General features: G+C 39.3%; 1 protein-coding gene across 1 annotated transcript; it reads left to right on the top strand.

The window, feature by feature from the left end:
* On the top strand, positions 1 to 26951 carry LOC129733835 (uncharacterized). Its single transcript, XM_055695363.1, has 4 exons — positions 1 to 923; positions 23501 to 23548; positions 25174 to 25629; positions 25709 to 26951. The coding sequence occupies exons 1-4, from the start codon at positions 537 to 539 to the stop codon at positions 26162 to 26164; spliced, it is 1347 nt and encodes a 448-aa protein (XP_055551338.1). The 5' UTR covers positions 1 to 536; the 3' UTR covers positions 26165 to 26951.
* The last annotated feature ends 457 nt before the right edge of the window (positions 26952 to 27408 follow it).

Below are 27408 nucleotides of genomic sequence, written 5' to 3'. Positions count from 1 at the left end.
CCAGGGGCAGTTTAGTTCTATTCGAACGGTCTTCGGGGACGGTACTGCTAGTTTTGAGCGCGCTGAATTCGCTGAAAAAAGTGCGACGGCAGAAGCATAACTGAAAGTGTACACACACATTATTCTCGAGCCCGTGTACCCGTGTGGCGTGTATGTTGGAACATAAGAAGTGCAGCAAATTATGAGTTGAAGTTGTTGAATTATAATAAAGAGGAGGAGTACTGTTCCAAGCGTGACGGCGAAGACGTCGACAACGGCGACAATCGGGTGCGTGTGCTCCGTGTGTGATGAGAAGAAGTCGTGCCCAAGCGAAACGCAGGAGAGTGTCGAGAAAATATGATAAAGTGAAGTTGTTCCAAACCAAAAATATTGAATTGAAAAGCTTTTAGCTTACATCAGATAGCATGATCTAAGTGTATGTAGTGTACGTAAGAAATATATCTATAAAGAAAGGCGTCAGTGATATTGGCAGAAAGTTCCTAGCAAATAAAAAAAAATCTCAAACGCAAAATAAGCGAAAACCTACAAAAGTCATCATGTCCTCCAAGAGTAGTTACTGCCCGTGGGCACTCGAGTCCGTGCCGGGCCTCTTACTAGTGCTGCTGCTGAGCACTTCTGTGGCTAGTGAAGCCCATCGATTGGTGCAGCTGAAGGCGGACGAGAGTAATCTGAATGCGGCCGAGGCATCAAGTGCTGATAAAATTTCGCCCGCTCCAGATGTTTCCAGTCCGCCCCATCGATTCCACGCCATTTTCCGAGGCGGATCCCAGTCAACGGTGGTGGAGGCAGCGTCCGCCGATGCCATCAGGAAAATGCTGAGATCTGCACCGGCAGTCGCTGGTGCCAACGGAACGGCGGCCAGCGCTAATAATGGCAAAACTCGTGCAACGACAAAACTCTGCCGTGAAGGTTGCCTTGAAAAGGTAATTATAATCTCATTAAACAATATTTGTTCGGCACGGTTCAACGGTGGAGGGTGCTGATCCCGTCTATCCGCTGGCTGGTAGTTGCTGTTTTTTTTCGCCAGTCTGTTACTGGTTGCCGACAAACACGTGCACTATGACAAAAAGCTGGGGCATCCTTAGCGAGCTTGGCAGTTAAGCCCAGCCGTTCCATTCGATTCGAAGTACTTCCACTTGGAGGTTTGACCTTTCCTTGTGCAGGGACGAACGGAAGAACTTGGACCTGTTCCAAGTGGAACTGTTCCAAAATACAAGTAACTGAACTAGCGTGAGCTAGAGAAGGGAAAAAGTAAAGCTGAACAAAAATGGGGGCAGATAAAACGATTTTAGGCGATGAAAAATGGGAAATATGAAACATGGCCCGCCAGGCAGGCAGGTAGATAGAACCTGATCCGGCGAAGAATGCATCTTCACGGCCCGGCTAGAGATAGAGAGAGAGAGTCATGTGGCTAGGGCCCGGGAAGTTGCGTGCGCGGCGGAGGGACCACGGTGAAGTGAAACGCAATCTGCTTGACAGATGATTTATTCCAAAGTGCGTGTTGTGAAGGTTTTCAGTTCTTGCTTCTTTGGCAGATCTGCCCAAAAAGAGCCTGAAGTTGGTGGAAGAAATTGGAAATTGAAGTGCTACCAGAGTGTAGAAAAGTGGAGGTGGTGGGAGAAAGAATAGAAGGATGAGATGGAAAACATGATTTTGCTATTTTTTTTCTCTTACGGATTTCGGTGTCTGTGATGGTAATCCGTGAAACCCGATTTTCGGAGCCATTGTTGATGCTGACGGTGGAAGTGCGCGTAGACAAGGGGCGCAACAGATAAACATATTTTTTTAAGTGCATGAAACGCGTTGCCGCAGTTTTAGTTTTTTTTCCTCTCGTTTTTGATGATGTTGCTTATGTCTTTCGGGAGCCGGGTACAATTGTTTACCGAAGGAAGGAAAAAAATTGGAAGATGATCAGCTTTTGTCCCGAGGATATGAGGAATGAAAACAGGACTGGGCTGCAAAGATCAACTGATAAGACGACGATGGTCTTTTGTTGCGAGACAGGGCTGGGGACAGCTTCGTTCCGTTTGTACTTAGGGTATTGTGTTAATCCTTGAAGCCGACCGTGGTTGTGTCCCAATCCTTAAGGCGTCTGTCGGTTTGGCGAGAGCTTGCCAATTGTTTTTCTTTTACGAACGAAAAAATGCTGGAAGAAAAGTTGGGCGTCGTTCATGTTTTTCGGCATCAAAGTTTTTCGTAGAGTATTGTGGAGTGACTCTTGCATAAAAATTGTTGATTGTTTTTCAACAATAATAACCCATGGTTGCGGTGAAATTTTAAGAGCTTGCAGCTAAGAATTTCGTTGGTAAAGACTTGAACTTCACTTTGTTATTCTGCAACAAAATAAATTCAAATTTGTGGATTTTGATAGTTTTAGAGAAGAGCGTGTATGAAACAATTCTGGTGAAAAATGTAATTGTGGGAGGTTGAGAAAAGACGTCCATTTTACGGTTGATCAACAATTGATCATAACGTTTACGGCACTACTTGTTGGGAAAAAAGTAAAACAAAAGTAAGAACAATGATGTTTCACTACAGATGTGACCATACAGCGACTAAAAAGCCTTTGTGGAAATGATTTTTGACATAATTGACGGATCTACTTAAAAGTAATCGGCTACTGACAAATGGTCTTCAATTTGCTAAATATGTGTAACAAAGGACTTATTAATAGAAGAAAAGTGATAAGAAAACTTGGAAAATGAGTTTCCAATCAGCACTTTATTTACGAATGAAATTGTAGAAACTTATGTTTATATTACCGTATCAGATTTTGTATTGAGGAAAAAAAAAGAAAAAAAGAGAAGAATTTCACTAATAACGGTTCACTTCAGGACAAACTATTCAATAACATTTGTTTCCTGAGTTTTTCTGTAGTATTAATGAAAACAAAAATGAAAACCTTTTTCAAGAAAACTATACATCAATAGATTAGCTACTTGATCATTCAATAATGGCATACGAACTATGTAACTTGTAAAGCAGAGGCATAATGAATTTCATAAATTTTGTAGTATTCACAAAAAATATGTTTATGTTTTCACGAATCAAAAGCAATAAGATCACTCTTGTGACGAAAGTTATTATCTAGTGGCTGGACAATTTTATTTTCATGAAAAGTATTTTTTTAATAATATACGATATTTACCACTATAACAGTAGTGTCTTGCCCCTAGACTATGACAAAAACAACTTTTTCTGCTCTTTCGAGATAATATTATCCTGTCTATGAGTCAGTTTAAACGACCGTGACTAGATTTAGGGTTATTAGGGTGAAACTGGACGGTGGCTTTTTTCCATACAATTTTGAGGTTAGGTTTTTTTTTACTTGACGATTTTGATCGTAAAAATTTCAGCTTCCACCTAACAAATAGTGCTCAAATCGCTACTCTATGCATGCGTCAGAGGAGCAAATAATAGATTAAAGTTTAACACACGTAATTTTAATGCTTTTTTAATAAAAATTATTCTACACTCGGGCTAAATTCAAGCACGGAGTTTCATCTTGACGGTATTTATCAACACAGTCGCTGAAAATGATTTGATGAGGTTAAAATTGTTCTAACCATCAATTTACCTGTGAACTTGAGTTCGATTTCATCATTCAGAGCAAAAGTCTGAGTTTCAATCATCATGTATCGTCAGCATTTTCTTGTGTTCTCTCTTTTTCTTTCCGTAGTTGAGTCTCAGAAAATAATCTGGTATTAATACAAGATTATCTTGTTGAAAGCTTATTATCAGTTAAGTTTCATCAAAATCAAAACTTGAATTAGATTGCTGCTGACACTGACAGTTGTTCTACTTGTAGTGAAATGTCTAAAATTGGGCTGACCGCCGTGACTTTCGTTAGATAATTGCGCAACTCATTTTATTGTGAATTGCACTTCACGTGCTAATTCTTGCATGGAAAAAGGTTTGTGCGTAAGCGTGAGAGTTACTAGAGTGTCTTCTATTTTATGAATGATAGTGCCGATAAACCATTTCTTGGGTACGAGGGTGGTCCGATAAGTACTGAGTGGCGATTTTTTTCTCTACATAGTCTCGTTTTGCTCGATACAGTTGATCCAGTGATGTTTCAGCTTTTCGATACATTTGATCCACTTACTTACAATTTATACCCATTTAATAAATACTATCTCTAGAGATTTGAAAGTAAGTCTACCTGGCGGTGAAAACTTCCTCATTCAATTCAAATTTCTGTACAGTGAGTAACTTTTTCAAGTTTGGAAATAAAACCCTACTCGACCAATTTTCATTGTAAGAGCCGCACATAAGAGTTCCAGAAAATTTATAAACTCTGCCAAGAATATTTGAAACAAACAATGGAGAAGCCAACGGAGGATAAAAATAATAAACCTATTGCTGTTCACTTATGACGTCATGTGTAAAACTATGACTAAAATTTCATATTTTTCATTATAACTTTTTGAATTGATTTTTTACATTTTTCAATCCTCCTACAAAAAAGTGCAATTTTCATGGGCCCATATTTGTGCTGAAAATTGTAAAACACTGCCTTCAAATATAACAAAGTTATCTAAAAAAGAACGATGTTTATACGAAATAATTTTCTTTATTGGAACAATTGAAAAGACTCTAGTAAACAAATGATTATGCATTTCTTTCGAAGTAGAACAGATTTTCTTCCCGAAAAATAATAAGTTATCTACGTACTTTTGCTTACGAATGAGTTATTTAAAGTTCAATTAGGCGTTGAAAAACCGATAATGGACAAAAAACTTTTTCATTTTGAACTATATCGAGGAAAAATGTTCAGCTAAAATGTGTATTGCATGGCTGATAACTTTATAGAAGATATAAAATATGTAGAAAATGTTGGAAAAAAGTTATGATGAGGATAATGATTTGAGTAAACGTCCCATACAAAATTATTCATATCTTTTTAAATATAAAACACAAAGTTACAAAAAAAAGCATCTGCTACAACTTGTTCGGAGACACTGGCTGTCTATCTCATTGTCTCAAGAACATAAATACATCATATCTCTTATAACGGGATTAATCACTGAATCGTTCATTTTGACAGAAGCGCAATAAAATGCATAGAACCTTTGCCAAATAAAATATGTCGCTAAAGTCAAATGTGAGGTCGTTATTAATTCGGTGCACGAAATGAAATAATTCTTCCTGTCGGCACAGTAGAGCCCCGTAATCGATTTGCCCTTTTCCAGGTAGTCAATGTATGTAGATCACACCGTGTGAATCATAGGAAACGGCCATCACTTTTCCGGTTGCTGCAACAGTCTTCGCCTTCTTCGAAACAAGTTCTCCGGGTGAAGTCCACTGTTTGATATGCTACTTGGTCTCTGGTGTGAACCCGTGGATCCATCCTTCATCGATGGTGACAAAACGTCGCATAAACTTCAGCAGATTTACGCAAACGCGGAACCCATTGCGCCGACAGGTTTCTTATGCTCAAAATGTGATGCAGGATATGACCCACGTGGTATTTAGGAATGCCTACTGTCTCAGTTATCACGCGGCTCTTCAATCGGCGGCTTGCCAATACGAAGTCGAAGATTTTTGTCACGTTATCTTCCGTGGTACCGGGGCCCCTGGGCGTGGTTCATCAAAAACTGACGTTTGACCATGTTGTAACTCGTTGAATCAATTTTCGACGGTCGCCATCGAAGGCGAAGGTTGAAATCTACAATACGTTTGAGTGACTTCCTCTGAACAAAAATAGGTCCCTCTTATCAATAAAACTGGCCAGAAGAACGCACGACGAAACTTCTCCAGGGAATTATAATTGGTGATATTTGGCAGGAGGAACGAGGCTCGTTATAGGACAACAGTAAGCGTGTAAAAGGATGATAAAAAATAATAATAAGCATGCCACTGCTTTTGAGAAGTGCTAGTGATATTGCTATTAATAGAAGTGCGGGATACAGCAGACACCCGGGCATATCTCACAATAGATCAACGATTCTGGTCGCAGTGAGGAAGTCCATACACGAAAAAAAAAATCACAAAATTCTTATTTTATATTAAACAGCCGAAAGGGGATTTTGTTCCCCTAGAGATATAGTAAAAACTTTTTTTTTAAGCAATTCAGTATATGTTATAAATAACACAACGATTGTTCTTAAAAAATGTCAATGAATGTCGGCAAAGGGGGCGTGGTCAGCTGTACGATGCAACTTGGTGGAGATGTTCTCACAAGAGTGCTGGACGGAACTGACATTCATCTTCCGGATGTAATTTCGGATCCTCGTGGTCAGCTGCTTGGTGTCCGTGGCCGGCCAATTATTCTTGTACGCACTAGTGTACTGTAAGGAGCCGAGAAACATCTAGATCGGACGGTACTGGGGTAAGTTTCTAGGCTACATACGGTATCTGTTTCCTCGAGGCACACTTACAACGTCTTCTTGGTGCAATGGGAAGACGTTAATTTTCGCCACTACTGGTTTCCGCTCGATGTTTCGGAATGCCAATGCTCACGGGCATATTTTTGTCCCGAAAGTTGTCGACTGTAAACTTTTTTTGTTGACTTTCATGCATTCGAAGAACCGTACAACGCGCTTGCGGAGTGCTTGTTGTTTCGACGCCATCTTTGATCGAACTGACAGCACCCGTGCAAAAAGAAACGAGCGACTCGTATCTAGGAAGCCAGAAAGCAATTCTATCGGAAAGAAATAAAAACTGCGCTCTCTCATTTAATTACAGAAAGGTATTGAAATAATTTTTTATTGAACACCCGTTAAACCTCAGAACGAACAGTTACCTTTTGAGCTGTCGAAATCGCGACGTCATCGTGCAATGAAAATAGCACAAAAAAAGATAACCTTACTTTTTTGACAGTTCAGGAAGGTTTGTTTACCAACTTATCAATTATTCAAGTGAAAAAATCGCAATCAATGCATGAATTTTGATGGCACATTGTTTACTTCATTTTCAATCTGACACATACCGTGTAATGTGCGCTAGAAATTATTATTATTATTGATTATTTACATTCATCTAACATAATTGTCCATATGAGCACTTAAGTACCGCCGTGCGGGGCTTCTTTTGAAACTTTATTCAAGTTTTTCTACTCTATGTAACTATAACTCCTATCATAATAAACGGACTCAATGATTTTTACTTACGTTCAATGTGGACGGGTATGCAACAGTCATAAATTATTTCAGTTGAATTCTTTGAGAAATAAAAATAACTTTCATGTAGCTATTGAAAAGTTGTCTATTGATTCCAGGTGCGGACTACTTTGGACAGTTTAAGGAATCAATTGGATTCTATACAAAAATAATTTAGTAAATTTGTCCCATTCTAGAACCTGAAGAAAAAGAGCACAACATATATGGCATACTCTGCTAAACTAACAATCTTAAACTCAAATCTATTAAAACTGATAGCCGAATATGAAAAATGATTAGTTTTTTGATAAAGTTATCGACTTACCAAAATTAATGGTCAGCAAAAGCAACGACACAAGTTTCAGCAACTATAATTTACTTCTGCACGGTTAATAAAGCTCTTTTGAAGCATATCCAAACCCAGAAAGCGGCAGCGGCTTACGTTAGATCGCTAGTGTTTTTGTGACAATCGTAGTGTGTACCTTAAAAACTTACAGTTCAGTGAGCGTAAACAGTATCTCACCAGCTAGCAAATTTTGAGGAACAGGATGACGATTTTTGTTGAAGAAAAATGAGAATTGTAATGGTCTCAGGTTGCTGCCTTGAGGGACACCGGAGTAGTTAGTTGCTGAACGGCTCAGATTCGAAAGTTCCGAGTTTGATGATCAGTTGTCGATTGGTCAAATATGATCCATTTAGCGACATTGTTTGCCACACCTAGCCGGTTTGTCGAATGCCGACTTTAGTTCAGAGTAGATCGGCTGTGTCGATCTGAGCTCCCTGTTTTATTGACTCTAGACATACAGAAATAAACTGCTTCCCGGGGAAAAAACCCATGCTGGTCTTGCGGTATATATAATTTTGCTGACCGAAACACCACTATGGAAATAGGTGAAATACGGGAGAAACAATAGAGATCAGGAATTATAGACAAACGATAGAATGATTGCTAACAATTTAGATCCAGCACTTGGCGATATTACACCGCTCTAGTTCGGTACATCACGTCCCTTCCCCGCCTCTTTAGAAATACCGCCTGCGCAAGTGAGAGATATGCGGTGAAAACAACAATAAATTTAACAACTGGGTTTCATATGTCAAAAGTATTAGATCTCTTTTCAAAGTGCACTGTTGACTAACTTTTTCAATCGATTCGTGTAATCGGTGGTGACAATAAAAGTCCGAAGGAATAACGAAGCACATCGCGAAAACTGGGAAGGTGTTGAATTTTATGTTTATCATTATTTTGTTAACCAGTAACGTAATGTGAATTTAGAGCATTAGAGCACGTTATTCATTGTACCTAATAGAAATACCCATCAATGTGGTGTTACCTTTCTTGTTCGTTAAGTTCATATTTTGACAGGTTATTTGGCTCACAACATTCACTCCGCCCATCTCTCCCTTTGAATATTTCTAATGGGCTAATACAAGCACGATTGTATGGCTTCATATTTATTATATCCGTTCGTAATATGTTAATCAAATCACCTTTTGGCAGTCCGGCTTATTTCGGAATTGTCAAAACATTTGCTTTGCTGAAAGGTAAATTTGATACTCAAAAATCACTAGAAAACTTTAAGTTGATGTAAGCCAAATTCTCGAGGGGTAGTTTACGTATTATTTATTTATCATTATTACGCTTAATATATGCCATAAAATTATTATAATACGTATTTACGTATTATTATTATTTTATGGCATATTTTAAGCTTCAAAAGCTGGTCGATAGTCGGTTATTTCTTAGGGGCTAGACAGACTAGATATATTGTGAAATGTATACAAAATTCAGTGGCTTGTCCCAAAGTCGTTACAATACTTCTTTTTTCATCAGAAATTACCAGTCGATCTAAAGAACTTATTATAGACAATTTAAACTGCAGTTCATCCACAATTGCGTTCATCTTCACTTGACGTAAACTTTTCGATTTTTCTCCTCACCACCGAACTGAACTGACCAACTCTGTGTAATTCGTTGGCACCACAGCTTTTTTCAAGATTCCCAGTGTGTGTCACTCATTTGCGCTGAAAAACCAATCGCCGTACCATTTGTCAGCCAGCCAGCCAGCCTGGGTTCGCTTGTTCCTAAACCGATCTGTCCCACACCGGATCCAACCGAAACCACAATTGAAAGTATCAGAGACTCTGGCGAAAAATGGGTTTGCGGGTTGGCGGTATCCGTTTGGCCCGTTTGTACCGATCGAATCGAACTAATTCGTATGCTGTTACCACTAATTAATTGGAGTAATTGAAAGCGTACATATCTCTTCCTGCTCTGTGGGTTTTGCCTGCTCGGGATCAACTGTCACAGAGTCTGGCACTAGAAGCAGTCCTCACTGCGAACCAGTTCGCAGGAGAAAGTTTCTCACGATTTTGGTGGAGGTAAGCTGGAGGCGTGTGGGGGTTGTTACACAGGTGAATAATTGAAACTGACGTTGACGTTGGTATTGGCTGGTTGTTGCCAAGAAATTTGCTTCGAGAGTCGTGTGAAACATGAGAAATTGGTGACTATCACCACATACGATTACTCACCCTACGGGGCGGACCGGGCAGATGCAAATGGCTTCATGCGGTGGTCGTATCAGGATTGGATATTGATCGGTTTTCAGGAAGCACGTGCTGGGTGGCGAGTGCAGACATATGCACGCGTGACACTCTGCCATCATCGAGGCGAAGCGAGAGGAGCAAATGTTTTCCGATATGTTAGCTGCCAGATGGTTATCGGTACGTGATGTGTCCGGATTGTGGCTTACTATTTTTCGAAGAAAACGAGCACAAACATCCATGATTGGGATTGTTGCTGCGTTGTCACTTGAAACAATGGCCAACCTCGTCTCTCTTGTCGGTGGCAGTCGGCATTTTCCCAACGCGCTCGGTTAGGGCCATTTCGTTCAATCAGATGGATCATTGCACTAATCAGGATGCAAAACATTGAGATAAATTACCCTTAGCGAGAGCAGTGCACTGATCCACCACGGCCAGTGCCAGATGCCTCCGGCGGCGGTCCCGGATGGGGGAGTTGCCACCAGACTGATGATATTGCAAAAATGAGGATGCCGCAACCAGTCAGCCAGCGGAGAGTAACGCCTGCCACCGTGTGAGTCACGCTTCGTCTGACCGGGCTTTAATAAATATGATTTATTCCGAGTGTGGTCGCCTCGGCTCAGCTGCTATCGTCACGTCGAGGATGCCAGATATAGAGACTAATCTGCGTCATGCAGACTCGCTACATTAGGATACAAAATTTTCTTTTACATGCGCAGATTTGGAGCCAAATGTTACGTTAGAATTTCGTCTTAGATTTCCAATATTTTTATCACGTACTGAAGAAAACGGAGTTCAACCTTCAATTATCGCTTTAGAAGAAGTTACACAGAGTTGCAACCATAAATATAAACTGAATTCGAGTTGAAAGTGTCATCTGAAAAAATAATTTTGCTAGAGTTAGGACTTAAAGCAACTAACAGACTTCTCAAATCTGGCAGCTCTGCCCAATCGCAAATCGACACTGACAGCTGTGGATTCTGGTGCACCCGGTGGACCCAAACGAGGTTGACAAAATGCACTTTCAAACGATTCTTCCTTCAACGGAAAGGTGAAACTAATTGAATCTTCGTTGAATTTCCTTTGCTTGCTTGCTTGCTTGTCATTTACCGTGAAATTAGTCCACCGCTGACGATTGCTGAACTGCTGCGGCGCGTTATTGGTATTCATATTCGTATGCCCATAATAAGCAGTGCCAAATGGATTTCGGTGTCTTTCCGATTCCTGCTCTGCTCTTTGTTGTATTAGGGCATGAGAAACGAAGGTAAATTAATTTTCCACAGATCAAAAGTGTTTGTCTGGGCTGGGTGCGCTTTGTGAATGCTGCCAACTTCAAAGCGATCCGTCAGTCGTCCAGTGTGCGCAACCGGTTCCGATGAAAACCAGAGAGGCACAGAGACTGATTGTGACAGCAACAGGGTGACTGGTTAGTGGATTAGCCCAACCGGTGATACTTGAAAGCAGATCAACAACAGAGCTTGAGCCGTCATTGTTGTTAGACAAAGGGAAAAGTGCGGTAGCATTCAAAGGTTTAACTATCCTTCTGCTGTAAACCCCGAAGCAATCGATTAATTTGCTTACTGCCAAATTCCTGAAACTCCCCGAAAACACAAAGCAAATTACACACCGAGGAGGGGTGCGACGGAGCGCATCTCCTGCATTCACATCACGTTCGCCATGCACAAACGAACGGGGACGAAAGGACGAATCTCGTATCGGAAAGCTGTCAGCATCCGAAACGAATTAAAGCGCAACTTCGACGCTGAATTTGATTGATTCGTAAAGAGCAAACCCCTTCACTCCCCTTCCATCATTCTTCCAAGCCAAGGCCTAATTCATATTCCGCGAACACATTTCTTCTTGGTAGTCCGAAAAAAAAAAAATTACGCCCAAGTCGAAGCAAAAAGAATTTTTCTCTCCAACCTCCGTCTCCACTCGCCTCAGATCGTGTGGCGTGTGGGTGAAGCGTGTTCCATCAGCCATCAATCGGCATCCGTACACAGCATTTGCCGCTGTGTACCAAGCTCACGAGCACGTGGAGCATTTCTCCATTTCCGCACACGGGCACCTCGTGGTGGTGGCAGGTAAACGGAACGGATTAACCCGGTGCGCAGCAGTATCCGGGCAATAGTGGAAATACATGGGAAACGTGCTCGGAATTGCCGAGCACTTTCCGACTGTTTCGGGCTCCGGGTGTTAGTTTTAGCGTAGTCGAGCACTTTCTTGTTTGGTACGGGAATAAATATAAGCAGATTATTAAAACGATTCCCCATTCCCTCACTCCTCAACTTGCTCACGCTGGAAGGTCCAATTTCGTTTCGGCGCGCACTGCCGCTTGCTGTCAATCATAGCAATATTCTATTTCATCATCAAAATTGAACGGCAAAAATGGGGTGCGGACGTGGTCGGAATCCATGAGTGGAGCTGCACAGGGTTGCAGTTCATTGCCTTACCGATGTCGGAGATGCTGATTACGCTAAGGCCGAAGCGAAGCGAACGGAGCGCTTATTCTTGACTGGTTGTGGTGTGAAAAGAAGGGAACTGTTGAGTAAAAGGTGGTGGTGGTGATGCCTCAGGCGTTCCCCGGAAGCTAGTGGTATTCATTTGGGAGAATGGTTTGTTAGACACTGACGGTTCTCGAACAATAACTTTGTTTCGAAGGAACATGAATTCGCGCTAGCGAATGTTTTACCTCTTCAGCGGAAGCTGGAAAGAAATGTGTTAACCATTTGCCTTGTATATAATTACATAATTACAAGTAGAACAGTTGTCAAATGTACCAATATCGTGTATTGGAGTATCGATATAAAAGAAGGAAATTTTCCCACAAAATTTTTTGTGCTCTGTCTGAATGTGGAAAGTGTGAGTAAATAAGAGAATAAAACCTTCAAGTAAATTTATGGTTCCAACGAATTTTTTCATCAAGAAACATTAGGATAAGAAAATGTCGCCTTATGTGTCACTTTTCATTGCTGTTGTAACAGTCATAATAATCCGACATTCACATTGCTGAGTCGATGCTTTTGGATCATTTATTCTGAACTTTTTTCAAGTAAAAATACTGAGACAGCAGATCAGCGCAGAAAAAAGAACAATGAAAATCGGGATAAACAACAAGCTGAACCTAACCTCACAGGCGCATTTTTCTTTTGATATAATACAATCCAATTGTAAGCATTACTGATTGGAATCTTTTTTGATAGCTAGCATGCAATCAAAGCAAAAGTAGCCATGTCGCAAGCTACATAATTTTTTAACTTCTATTGCATCATATTTTTTCCAACCAAAAAATATAGTACCGAATGGAATGGACAAAATGAAAAAATTGCCACCATTAGTCAAACCTTTGAAAAGCTTCAATACATACTTAAAAAATATTTATTAAGATTTATAGTTATTTTACCCAAGTCCATCTAAAAATTAATTTGGCCACTAGAGGGTTAAAGAATATAGCTATTCAACCATTCCTATAAATTTTGGTGCCCCTAGCTAAAACTAGAGGCAAGAATAGGAAATATTATAATAATCCGGAATTGACGTCAGAATGGCACGAATAAAAAACTCCTGATGGCCGGAAAGGGATAGAAAAGATGGCGAATCGAGCTCAGAATGGCGAAAAACGAGCAGGACAAAGAATAGATTAAATTCAGAATGTTCCTAAAAGTCAGAAGAGACCGAAAAAAATATCACAAGTTGAGCTCAGTCAGAATGACGAAAAAACGCCTCTGAAAGCAAGCAAATGGTAAAAACGTTATTCCAAATTAAGTTCCTCATGGTTGCAGAACGTTTCAGAATACCAGAAAAGAGTAAACAAACGTTTCTGATTCTGATAGACAGAAAAAAAAACCTCAATTTAAACTTGAAATAGTAGCAAAACTTTTTAAGCTCCTGAAAAAGCCAAAAAAGTTCCAAAATTGAGCTGAGAATGACAAAAAAACGTTTCTTAATCATACTTTTGTGTAGAAGGATAATTATGTCACAAACTGACTCCCAACTTTTGAATAATTGTAAATGCATGTTTTATTTCATGAATTATCGATGGATGATCATTACCAGAACTTAACATAGTCATTTTCAATTGACAATTATCAGGTTATAGTGACGCTTTGACCCGTCTTTTTGCTTTTGTATCGTTTTCGAGCACTTTGTGAGTCACATGACGCCCAGTCGAAAGCTCTTGCTGTGATTCTGACTACTGAAGGGCTTAAAATTGATACAAACGCTTTTCAATTGAAAGCGGCGATTATCACCATCACTCGCACATGACGATTCTCAATTGAAATTGAAAATGACAATGAGCGCTGACGGAGACAGAAGGCTTCCATACAGAACTTCACGCATATATATGGAGGAAATATTGATCGGAACTTGCATAACGTATTTATTGGATGCCGTTGCCGTTCTAACTACGGCTTGCGGTGTTAGAAAACTACTATCAAACGACGCGATGCGGTGCTAATTTCAATTGAGACGCTGAAGGAAGAGAAGAGTCTCTATATCCGTCACTCTCTCCGTCGATTGAAATAGTCATTAGTTTCATTTGAAATGATCCGAAAGAAGAAAGAGGGAAAGAGAGAAAGAAGTGATTCGTTGACAATAGCCGAATAGAATTAAGTGAAAATGAAACTGTCCGAATCGAAATGACAGCGCGAATACATGAGTTTCATTATTTTGTTTCGAAAATGAAGAGCCACGGTCATTACGGTGTCAACACACTGATAAATGATAGTAACAAGAATTTAGGTTTTAATATATCGTTATTAAGGCTGATACAAATTTCGAATTCTTTTTATGTCCAAGGTTATCAAAGTTAGCAAAGGGGGTGGCAGGAAATAAATAACACCGAGACAAAAAAAAAAGAAATATCTTTGATCAAAGCTTGTGTGCAAGTTATGACGTTTGTAACTTGCACTCAAATAAATGATGAAGAATAACACTTTATTATTATTATTATTTATTTCGTTTGCCTTTTGACGATACTCTTGTTGTCACTGGACTTGTTTGTTGCTAAACTAAGCATTTATGCTGTCGGAAAACCAATAAAATGAACAAAATGGTTCGAGCTTTTTTTTCTTCCCCTTTCAATATTCAAGATTTTTGGAGGGGGGGGAGACATAAAATGAAAAAAAAATTTGTAACGGCCGAATTAAGAAAAACCGACGCACTGATAGAAAAAAATGAGCAATAACACTAAAGGCAAGTAGTCAAATTAACGCAGACTATCTTTCCAGAATTAAAGCCTAATTCCTAATTCTAATATAAGATGATTTCAAATTGGCCCCAAGGTTCAGAAAAGGCCGGAAAAGTATCCCAAATTGAGCTCATAATAGCGAAAATATGATTTTGAAAATCAGAAAAATGACCCTAATTTAAGCTTTAGAAAATGTGTGGAAGCCAAAATAGGATAAAATATTTGAATAATCCGAAATTAAGTTCAGAAAGCATAAAAACTCCTGAAGACCAGAAAAGATTGAAAAAAGAAACGCGAATTAAGCTCAAGAAAGGCCAAGAAGGTTTCTAGGTGTGGAATGACAAAAAAGTACCAATTAATGAAGATTCTATTGCTCCCTAGGTACCAAATTTGTTACAAAAAGAAGCATTTTTCGATGTTACCTTCAATTGATCTTTGAAGGGTATGAAAACCAAATTGACTGCGTAAACTCTTAAAAGGCGTCGTACACAAATTACGTAACGCATGAAGAGCGGGAGGGGGTTGAATCTGCATTACTTATCGTTACGTAGGGTGAAGAGGGGGGGGGGGGGTAAAAGAAATAGTTTCGTAGTTGTGATGTTTGCTCGAAATTGAAAATTTCGGAGGGGGGTCGGGTTGTTCAGCGTTACGTAATTTTAAGGAGGGAGTCATATCGAACGTTACCTGTGGTTAATTAGGGGGAAGGAGGGGGTCTGTAATCTATATTTTCAGCGTTGTTTCTACGACGCCTAAACAGTGGGAAAATCCTAAATTCAATACAGAATGGTGTGCTCTGAAGACCGGAGAATGACAAAAAAAAGAAAAATGTTTCTAAAAGGTCAAAAGAGGCCACAAAAGTATCCACAATTCGACGAAAAAACGTCTCTAGAAGACAGGAAAATGATCTTTCAATTCAATTCAAGCTCGAAATATCAAAATAATTGTCTAGAGGCCAGAATAGGATTAAATATTTTTATAAACCGAAATTTAACTCAGAAAGACATGAAAAAAAAAAAACAATAGAAAGGTTTAGGAAAAAGATCGAGAAATAAACACACGAAAGAGCAAGGAAGTTTCGTAATTCAAACTAAAAATGACAAAAAAGATTTCTTAGAAGCCAGAAAGCGATAAAATATTGAATAGTCCATAGATACCGAAAAAAAAAACATTCAGTGATGAAAATTACTCCTTAAGGTCAGATTATTATCAAATATATGATTGAAATTTGTGACAATACGTGTCGTTACTTGAGTTGAGATCGTATTACTTCCTAGACAACAAATTTGTTACAAGAAGCAGCATTTATCGACAAAGAAGATTCTGATGGACAGAAAAACCCTCAGTTTGAGCTTCAAGTAGCAACAAAACAAACAATTTTCTAAGCGCCAGAAAGGTCAAGAAAGCACCGTAATTGATCTGAGAATGACAAAAAACATTTCTAGAGGTCAAAAAAGCACACAAAAGAAAATACATCCAAATTGACTGCGTAAAACCACTCGAAAATGGTTTACCCTAAAAATCGAAGAAGGAAATGGAAAAAATTATCCCAGTTGGGAAAAATGCTTCTAAAAGGTCAAAAGAAGCTTAAAATGAAAATAAATGAAGCTCAAGATGGCGAAAAAACGTTTCTCAAGGTCGATAAAATGGCCCCAATTTAAGCTCAATGTAGCAAAAAATTCCTGGAAGCAAATAATAAAATATTATAACAAAGCGAAATTGAGCTTGGAAAGGCATGCAAAACTAAACTCCAGAAAGGCTTAGAAAAAAGATAACGCTCCTAAAGACCAGAATCGGACAAAAATAACAGGAGGGTTGTGTGCGAAGCCACGACCGCAAATTGAAGTAGAATACTTTTACAAGAAAGATAACCCGGCTGCTTGCGTGGCAGTCATTTTTTTCTAGTAAATAAACGTTGACTAATCAGATCAATCGAATTTTGCGCTTCAACAAGGATTGATCATTTTCAATAATATAGTAAGTTACTTGTCATACTTGAGGCTTGACAATTTTTTAATTTTGAGATGAAATTTTTTCGGATGTCGTGCTCATAACTGAACGAAAAGATAATTCAGTACGTTCTGAGTCACGGAGATAAAGCAAAATTTATAACTCTCACAAATTTAAAAATGTGAATTAACTCATTAGAAACTATTAACTCTTCAATCAAGTTTTTTTTTTCATCCTGAAAGGGACAATTTGTTGTTCATTTCAGTATCGGATAAGATGCCGATCACATCTTTGCGTTATCACTGACAGTGCGAATAAAGTATTTCTTGTGATAAAATAAACAGTGAAAAGCTGATTTAACACTCAGAACTAGACGGCTCACGTGTTGTCAAAACGAGTCAACTTTTCATTGAATGCATTTACTAGTGCCCACTATCGAACAGAGACTGCATTCCACTAAAGTGCCTCACTGCTTCAGCCGCTATCGATGCTGAGATTCGCTGCAACTAGTGCGCTATCCATAGCCATGTCAGAGTTGTGGACGTTATACGCTGCCATTGGTATCCACTGTTCCTGCATCAGCTGGCCCAGCTGCTATCGTTGCTGGAATCCGCTGCAACTAGTGCGCTCTTCATTGCTACGCAACAGTTGTGGCCGTTTTCTGCCATCGCTGGTATCCACTGCACTACTAGTGCTGCTGCTAAGGGAGGACGACTGCTGAAACAGGCCAAATAGCTTGTTTTAAATTGTAAGATATATGATTCTGTCGACCGTGCTTGGGAAGCAATCATACAACGACCAATCAGAGGTCGAATTTTCGGTTTTGACAAGGCTTGACTGTTTTCAATAGTACAATAGTGTGAATAATAAAATTACAATTATCTTCTTTTGGGAAGAATCTTAAAAAATTTTCCAATCTATTGCTGCAAGAACGAAGGAAATCCATCGAATACTAACCGATTTATTAGCATTTAAAACTGGACATATTTTTCACTTTTTTCGGTTTTAGATTTTCATTTCACATCCCGAACTTCCTGAGAGAAGATTCTACTTAAAAAAATCCTGAGTTAAGCTCAAAAGTGGCGAAAAAGTATGTGTTGTAAGTTGAGTGGAGATCTTATTACTCCCTAAGTAACAAATTTGTTACGAAAGGAGCATTTTTCGATGTTGCTTTTGAAATGATAAAGAAAAAAATTGCGTGTATTTGTTACGACCATTATAAGACAGTCGTGATCTCGTCACATGTGCAAAGTATATAAAAGTATGTATCGTTACTTGACTGGGAGTTATCGTTTTTGGTTTTCAAGTAACACATTTGTTACAAATAGGGAGAATTTTTCATTTTTGTTTTCAAAGTAGCATGTAAAAATTGTATGTGCACAAAAACAAAACAAATCCTGAAGTGAGCTCAAAAAGACGAAAAGAGAATGAGAAACGAACGTCTCTACAGAAAAGTCGACGAATATCCCGAACTGAAATTAGAATGTCGATAAAACAGCTTCGAAGGCCACTGAAAACGAAAGAGAATCATCCAATTAGTTCAGAGTGGCGGAAACTGCTTCATGAGGCCAGATTCCAATTTTTAACAGTATGTGTTGTTACATGAGTGGAGATCTTACAGCTTCCTTGGTGACAAATTTGTTACAAAAAGGAACATATTTCAATACAGCATTCGAAGAAAAAGGTCCTGAGGTGGGTCAGACTAGTAACAAAAGATGTCCGATTGAGTTTAGAGTGGAGAACGAATGTTTCTACAAAAGCAAAGCCTTGGTGCTACATTCCGTATCGTAACTCGACCTTCTGTTTATTATACACAGACTGCGCAGCCAACTGTTATGAGTGTACAGGACAATTGCGGGGCTAGCGCTACGATCCTACTGACACTAACAGTCTCTCCCGAATCGAGACTCGAACCTACGACGACTAGCTTGTTAGGCCAAAATGTTTCTACAAAAAAGGCAAAATATATTCAAAATTAAGCTCAGAATGGCGACAAAACTCCTTCAAAAATCTCAGCAAACAACTATAAGTCTTCCATTTAGCTTGGAATGGCGGAAAACTGTCTCTTAAGGTCAGATTAGAGACTCCGTTATTGACTGTCGTTTTCTGAGTTGCAGTCTTGTCCACTTACTCATCTTTGTGCATTTATCAACACATAAATTGCATCACATCAGTTTTTCAGTAGGCATTGCGATGAGCAAGAAAAAAAGCACAACCTTATTGAGCGATGCTTTTGCGCGTAGGGAGTGTGGAATATAACTACACACATGAGTAGGCGAGCCAAAGCTGCGTGCTGTTGAGTAAATTTACTGTGTCTGGGCTAAATTTATCATAGACCTGCACCGTAATAGTAAAAAAAACTCAGTGAGCATAACACAGTGGGTAAAGCGCAGAGTCTGCCGTAAACGCTACAGAACAAGTTATTGAGGAAACAGCCAGAAAAGTTTCCCCAGCTAGGATTTTCATCATAGTGCCCTTATCAATGAGCAACAAATGTGCGCTATCTACATTCCATCAGTTGCAATTGAAAAAGTCTCTCTGCGAGAGCTTAATTCGTTTACTCTTTACAATACAAGCTTTCTGATGTTGCGTATTGTGCTTTCTCCACACTGTGTGCATTTGCGTTTAGCGCGCGAAAAAAATAATCAACTCATCCGTTTTTTTTCAACATGCTTCAGTGTTCTGTGCAAATTATATGAACCTCTTTGTAACACACGATGAGTATGCCAAGACTGCTGAGTTGAGAGCTTATTGCTTTCAAATTAACAAATTTGTTACAAAAAGGAGCATTTTTTGAAGTTGTTCTTGAAGTGACAAGTAAAATTTTGCATGTAAAAAAAAAGAAAAACCCCTGAGTTGACTTCAAGGGTGGCAAAAAAAGAATCCCAACTGAATCCAAAGCATGCTTGGTTTCGCTCTTTTGCACTTTGAATGCTCATTGGGTTGTATTTTATCAAGGAGGCAGAATTTGAACAAGTCATATATGAAGCACTTGTAGAGATACTCTATCTCTACAATTTGTCCAAACACTGTATTGTTGTAATTGCCATAGGTACAGCGTAAAAGGCAGGCCAAGCTTGTAAAATCGGAAAAGCTGCTTTTTTGGTACCTACGAAAAAAAAAACAACTCTGGCTATGGAACTATAACAATTTCAACATTATAATGTTAAGCCAAATTGAAAAGATAGAGTGTCTCTATAAGTGCTTCATATATGACTTGTTCGATATCTGCCTTCTTGACAAAATATAGCCTAATGAGCATTCAAAGAGCAAAGGAGCGAAACCAAGCCTGGTCCAAAGTAAGGAACGAATGCGTCTGCACTAAAAGGCAAAAAATATCTCAAAATTAGCTCAGAATGGCAATAAAACACCTTCGAAAGTCATATAAAATGACATGTAATCATCCTTTTAACAAAGAATGGTGGAAAACTGCTTCCTAAGGCCAAATTAATGTCGAATATATAATAATAAGTTTGTGACAGTATGTGTTGTTACTTGAGTGGAGATCTTTTTGCCCTCTAGGTAATAAATGTTGTTGCCAAAAGGAGCGTATTTCATCACTGGCCACGCCCATTTTCACCGTAGCTTAATGGTATTGATAAAAGATTTGATGATCCGGTACTTTTTTGATTGGAGATGACCGATTCAGCAACACTTCCGTCAGTACTACGGAATCGGAGGGAATTAGGGGATTAGATTGGATTCGCATCAAGCAAACAATTGTTGCGTCCATTCAGCGTTACCCAAGTTGCATAACGAGGAGGCGGACTATTTTGCAACTCATTTGACTGGGAATGAATGTTGAGTAACAAATTTGTTACAAAAGGGAGATTTTTTTGTTATTGTTTTTGAAGCAACAGGTGCGAAAGCTCAAAAGAGCGATGAAACATCTTCAAATTGCACAGAAAACAGCAAAAAAAATCATCCATTTAGTTCAGAATGCCAGAAGGCCGCTTCTTAAGTTCAGAAAATGTCAAATTTATCATTCCAAATTGAGTTAAGAGTAGCGAAACACCATTTCAGAAGACCATAGAAAAGCAAAATAAAATAATCCCAAATTGGTACTCCCTGCATTCCATTCTGAGTTTTTTTTTTCTAAAGTTTAGATAAAAAAACTCGGAATGGAAAACAGCGCTTCTGAAAGCCGGAAAACGCTCAAAAGAGAATAATATTAGGGTTGCGGAAAAATTGCTTTCAAAGGCCAGAAAATTACATAATAAATTACCCCAAATGCAACTCAGAATGGTTGAAACTAATTTTTAAAAAATCAGAAAAAAAATATGATACTCGAACAAGTCCCAAATTTAAGTAGCGCTCTTGAAAACCGAAGAAATCAGTACGAATCTGGTTGGTAGGTCAACATGTAACATGCTGTTACTTCACTGAAAACAAATGTTATTGCTTTTGAAGTAACAAATTTGTTACAAAAGGGAGAATTTTTCGTTGCTACTTTTCAAGTAACAAGTAAAAATTGTGTGTGTAGAAAAACAAAAAAGATTCTTAGTTGAGCTCAGAATACCGAAAAAAGAATTCCAATTGAGGTTTAAGTTAGGAACGCCTCTACAGAAATGGCAAAAAATATCTCAAATTAAAATAATAAAACACTTGCAAATGTCACAGAAAACTACAAAAATCTATTGATTTGGTTCAAAATGGCGGGAGACTGTTTTTTTGGCCAGAATAATGTCGAATTTATATTTCCAGATTGAATTAGGAGTAGTGACAAAAACACTTCCGAAGGCCAAAGAAGAGCCAAAAATGCTTCCCATTAGGACAAACACTTCGAATTATGCTGGAAGGTCAAAAATAGCCAAAAAAAGTACCTCAGAATAGCATGTAAAACAACATGTAACATGTCCAAAATATACGCCAGTATGTGTTGTTACTTGACTAGGAATGAATGTTATTGATTTACCAGTTACAAATTTGTTACCAAATTTTTCATAATTGCCTTCAAGTAAAGATTTTGCGTGTAGAAAAACCAAAAGGATCTTGAGTTTAGCTAGGAATGCCGAAAAAAGATCCCCAATTAAGTTTAAAGTAAGGAACAAATGCCTCAGCAAACAATAATGGCAAAAATATTCCTAATTGAGCTAATTATGTGATAAAACCTACAAAACAGAAAAAGACAAAAAAAAATTTATCTTCAAATGGCGGAACTGCTTTTTAAAGCCAGAAAATTGTCAAATATATATTTCTAAATTGAATTAAGAGTAGCGACAAAAACACTTTTGGAAATCTAAGAAGCATAAAAATTAATTATTTCAAATTGTTCCCCCAGAATGGTGGCTAAACGATAAGCAATGACTCCAAATTAAGCTTGAAATATTGAAAAATATCCTAAACGTCAGGAAAAAAACTCTGAATCCGCTTCTAGAATTCGAAAAAGCGCTCAAACAAAATTATTCCACACTCATCTCAGAATGGTGAACACAAGGTTCTTACAAGCCAGAAAAAGCTATGATTAAGATCCTAAAACAAATTCAAAACAGCAAAAAACGCTTTTAAAATTTAAAGAAGGACAAGAAAAAAAATTCTCATTGAGAAAAGTGCTTCTGAAACCGGTTCAAATTACGCTGAAAGGTCGAAAGTAGTCAAAAAAGTGTCTTAATTAAACTGAGAAAAGCGGAAAAAACGCTTTCAAAAATCGACCCAAGTTCAAACTCGAAATAGCGAAACAATGACTAGAGGCAAGAATTGGATAGAATAATCATATAATCTCAAATTGAGCTGTTGAATGATATTGGTTTTTAAGTAACAAATTTGTTACTAAAGGGAGACTTTTTATTATCGCTTTCAAAGTGACAAGTACAAATTTTGCGTGTGAAAAAAAGATCCTAAGATAAGTTTAGAATGCCTAAGTGAGAGAGGTGACCTTCAGAATAACGAACCCTGAGAGGAGCAAAAAAATATCCCACATGGTAAAAAACGATAGACAATAAAAATTCAACTTCAGCTTCAAATAGTAAAAAATACTTTATCGGGGGTTAAAAGAAATCGCCTGTAAAGGCCGGAAAAGCGTTCAAAAGAAGCTAGCAAACAACAACAAACATTATTTCAAATTCAACTCAAAAAGGTTAAAACAAGTTTTTGATAAGCCTGGAGAAAGTATGATTCTGAAATTCCAAAATATTGAAAAAAACCCTCGTGAATTAATCCCTTAATGGCAAAAAGGTGCCAGGAAAGGACGAAAAAAAAAGATCTGAAATTGTGTTTAGAATTAAACAATAAATGCTTCTGAAGAAAAAATTATCCCAAGTTGAACTCAAAAGGGCAGAAAAAAATGCTTTTCCAAGGCCTGGTTTTAAAGTTTCACGATTAAAATACGAATAAGCTGGGAACAGCCAGAATGGATACTATTTTTATTGTTGAATTACTAGATTCTATTAGATAAAATTATTTTACTTTGCATTATCCGATTTCTTGTGGATTGAAAGGCCTTTTTGATACAATTTTGAGGTAATTGGGAGAAAATTTTAAGACACTGGTATAATTGAGGACATTTTGAGGAAATTTCAAGATAGTTCCAAGACAGTTGATACAATTTGGTGAAATTCTGAGACAACTTTGGAACAATTTGAGACAATTTTGAGATAGTCTTGGTAGAAGTTAGAGGTTTGAAACAATTTCCTATTGTATTAACACCTTCTAAGACGAAATGAAACAAGTAGACGACAACTCTAACAACTTCTCTTTCTCTTTTTTTTTATCTTTCCAGCGTTCCATCAAGGACATCCTGTGCACCCAGCAGCGAGAATGCGCCATGGTAAGTCATACCTCTTTCGTATATTTCAGTAAAAAATAAACCGATTCGTCTTCTCGTTGTCTCTTCATTTTTTCCTTGGCGTCGTACGACTTTCCAACCTCAGAAGGTCTAGCATATTTGGCACGCATTAGTGCCATTCGATTCGAATGAGTAACCCGGAAGAAAAAAAATCCGGCTGGAGCATATCCTTTTAATCGCAACCAACATGGCGCTTCCCAAGGTCAACCGAGACCAACAGGAAACAGACGGATACACGATTGTTTCCGGTGGCGGTGGCGTTCGTTCCTTCGTTTACCCCATTCCCCCTTCAACCCTGGACTGGACAGAGCATGAAAATTCTGTGTCTGCGTTGGGAGGGCGATTATTGCAAGTGATAAGTGACCATTTTCCGTTTTACTAAGCGTCGGCTGCTTAAGCTCTGGCTGCGAGGTAAACATTGCGACTTGGCCTAAAGACCATCCGAGAAGACGACGCCCGGTCGATTGGACGACAAAAAATTAAACTGGGACCGGAAATTGGTGTGTTTCTACAATTTTCCTGTGTCCGTTCCGAGCGTAGATTCTGCAAAAAGGGGAAGCAATTAAATGTGTTGGTTTAGCTTCCGGGCAGCAGCAGCAGCCGGTGCTGCTGCTGCTTAGAAGTCTAGACGATGGCAATTACAGCACTCATTTTGTGTCCCCCGAGGTGGTGCCGGAATGGCGCTTCTGATGAAGTGAAAATCAGATACCGATTATTTGTAACTTTTTTGTTCGCTCTCCGAATTTCAACCTAACCTAAAAATAAAGAAAAATGGTGGAATATGGTTCGAATCTCCCACACACCGGCGGGCGTCGCTAACTGAAACGTTGCAAGCTAGCGGCCTTCCTCCATCGCTTGTGGCGAGCTCGATAGAGTTGAGGAATGTAAAGTGCACCTGTTGGTTTCTTACCGCTGCCGGCTTTCCGTCGCCGACTTCGGGATGGGAAATATAGGTTATCCTAAAACAGCGAAGTCGGTGAAAAGATCGGTGGTAATTTATAGTCACTGCAGGAGCCAAAACATATCTCGCCGAGGGCCAGGCACAAACTGGATTTTAATTTTGGTAGCCAATAAACAAATCTTGGGCGATGTACGCTGCCGTCACCGTCGCCGCCGCCGCCGCCGCCGCCGCCGCCGCCGCCGAGGGCGGGACGAAATGGAGGGTTTAATAATTTATTAGAAGAACGTCTCCAGTTCGGTCGTCTAAGCTACAGGGTCTAGAGGCTAGAGAACTCAGCAGCAGATTGTGATTACCTTTTTTTTTTCTTTTTCTCCCGTTGCCATACAACATCTGGGAAACAAAAGGCAGAGAGGAGGAATGGTTGAAACAAACGATTATTTGGGAGGGTTTCGAACCAAACGTTCTACCTTGGCTCTATGTCATAAAAATAAATGAGACTATAGAGCTCTAACAAGAAGCACACAGACGGAGCCGGATAAAAATAAACACCGCTAGATAAGGGAAGATTCTTTCGAGCATTACTTGTCAGTGCCCTATTTATGACGGGTCATTCCATAGAAAATCGGTTTCTTTTTCGTCGTTCTTATCTTATTCCTCTCCCACCTCCTTTTGTCAGAAGTTCTCTAACCGGTCCTTCTTTCTAGAGTGCTGGGACGTGTGCAACCGTAACCACCAGATTCGGAAGGAGAACGAGTTAGCCCAGCGGTTGCTGCTGAGCCTGAGCCGAATGGTCCGGAACGAGTCTGTCGTGACGGCGGACATCGAGTGGACTACACCGGAGGAACTGCTGGAACATCAACCACACTCGGTTGTGCCATCACCGCTGGCTGCGAGCGAAAATGTGGAGCGCCTGTCCAGAATTGCCCGGGATGGTGTCAACCCTGGTTCATCCGTGTCAAAGATTATCCAGGCGCTGAGCCAAGCTGTAACCCCCGAAGTTAAGCCCGTAACCACCAGTGAGCAAACCTTCCACCAGTGTCTCGTTTCTTGGGAGATCTCCGGTGGAGGCCTCACCGGTAATCTGCTAACCGAAACTGCCAAAGTTGAGCTCTCGTTATGGCCAAACACCAAGTACCATGTGCACGTTACGTGCCGAAATAAGGTCAGTTCTCAAACCCCCCAAAATCAACTTCATCCAATCTAATCAACTTTCTCTTGCATCCTTCCTCTCAACACCACAGGAAACCGATCAGCTCATCCGATCACCTCCGCTGTTGATCGATACGAGCGAAGCACAGATCATCAGCCTTCAGGGAACCACGTCTAGCACATCCTCCACGACCACCACCACCACCACAACCACGACTACCCTGCGGCCACCGTCCATCAATTCGGTCATCGAAGAGATCGACGTCGTGCAGGCCACTTCCTTCTCCGACGATGGCGACGTCGACGGCGACGACGGTAACAATCAGCGCAGTCGCCATCGGCCCCATCTTTGGCCGCTGTACAGCAGCTCGGTCGATCTGCCGGAAAACTCCAAGGAAATCCTCATCCTCGGTGTGTTCGTGGCGATCCTGGCCTTCGTGCTGATCGTCCTAACGGTCGTCATTCTGGTCCGACGGAAGCAGGACCAAATCGAGGACCGGGAGCTGCTGATCGAGAGCGAAGTCCTGCCGAAGATTCTGCACGTTTGATAGGATACCGCCGGTGATGACGATCGCAACAGCAGCAAGTGTTTTCTGTAAATAGCTGTTCTACTTTTGTTTATTTTTTCGCGCTTTCACTCTACTTAAACGGTTTAATTTTATCTCTAGATACAAACGTGAGAGAACAAAAAAAAACATAACCAGTAGCTTTTTCTTCCCCTCTCCTCCTACCCGTTTCTATTTGTAAATTATTGAGTTGTAGTTTTTAATTAGGCTTTTCACTTTGTTAGTTATTGCGCTGTATTGGCAAAATAATGGCATATGAATCAGTATAAAGTAGCAGCCGTGGTATAAAATTAAACAAAAAAGAAAAATACTAGTCCTTTGTGGGTGTGTGTGCGCGCGTCAGTGAGTGTGTGTGTGTGAGTGCGAGCGTACACGTGTTTGCGTAGAACGGAAGTGATTTACGTGACGACAGATGGTTAGATATGAATACTCAGAGCATAGGAAAGAAATATAGAGATGGTTACAATTAGCCGTGATGTACGTTAGGAGCCAAAAATACCGTGAAATCGATCGGGTGGAGAAGATAACGAGAGGCAGGTTTTATCAAGGTTACTAGTGAAATGTTTGCTCGAGCAGTCTTTGGATGTTTAGTGATTGTACATTACAGAGAAAATAATAATAATAATAAAAGAAAAAGTAAAAACCGAAAGGCATAGAGAGACAGAATAACAAAACGAAAACCAATCATTATCGTGTACATTGTGTAAAAAGACTGAAAATATTGTAAAATAAAATACTTCAGAGTAATGAATCTTGAAAAAATCTCAAACACACTTCGGATGTTGCGTTTTAATTCGATTCATTTGTCGTTTCCGAAACAAAGCCTGTACTCTTTGATGGTTAGTACTCCAGTCGAGATTTGTTGTTTTTGATGTTGTTGTTTTTGTTGCTCTGCTCAGCATTCCTTGAAGCCGCAAAATAAGAATAAAACATCGATCAAGGTATGGTATACTTCAATATATAAAATTTAGACTGCATTGATTGAGATAACTAATGATGAACCTGTTCATGTAATATTTAAATTCCTCTCTAGGTTTGGTTTAGTTTTGCCTCACTTCCATTGATTTATTTTGGAGGCCCTACACAACATTTTTGAATTTCATTCCAAATTTTCGGCATTGATATCTGAGCCTCGGAATTGATACCTTTTGCCTCACTTCCATTGATTTATTTTGGAGGCCCTACACAACATTTTTGAATTTCATCCCAAATTTTCGGCATTGATA

This window comes from Wyeomyia smithii, chromosome 1, assembly GCF_029784165.1.
Source record: "Wyeomyia smithii strain HCP4-BCI-WySm-NY-G18 chromosome 1, ASM2978416v1, whole genome shotgun sequence".
Lineage (NCBI taxonomy): Eukaryota > Metazoa > Arthropoda > Insecta > Diptera > Culicidae > Wyeomyia > Wyeomyia smithii.
The sequence above is the reverse complement of the archived record's forward strand: the minus strand, read 5'-3'. Positions and strand labels throughout refer to the sequence as shown.

What these genes read in the sequence shown, in the direction of transcription:
- LOC129733835 (XM_055695363.1), top strand. Translation starts at nt 537, where the DNA reads ATGTCCTCCAAGAGTAGTTACTGCCCGTGGGCACTCGAGTCCGTGCCG. An exon ending in AGCAGCGAGAATGCGCCATG is followed by an intron (nt 23,549 to 25,173) that starts GTAAGTCATACC and finishes TTCTTTCTAGAG; the next exon opens with TGCTGGGACGTGTGCAACCG. An exon ending in ACGTTACGTGCCGAAATAAG is followed by an intron (nt 25,630 to 25,708) that starts GTCAGTTCTCAA and finishes TCAACACCACAG; the next exon opens with GAAACCGATCAGCTCATCCG.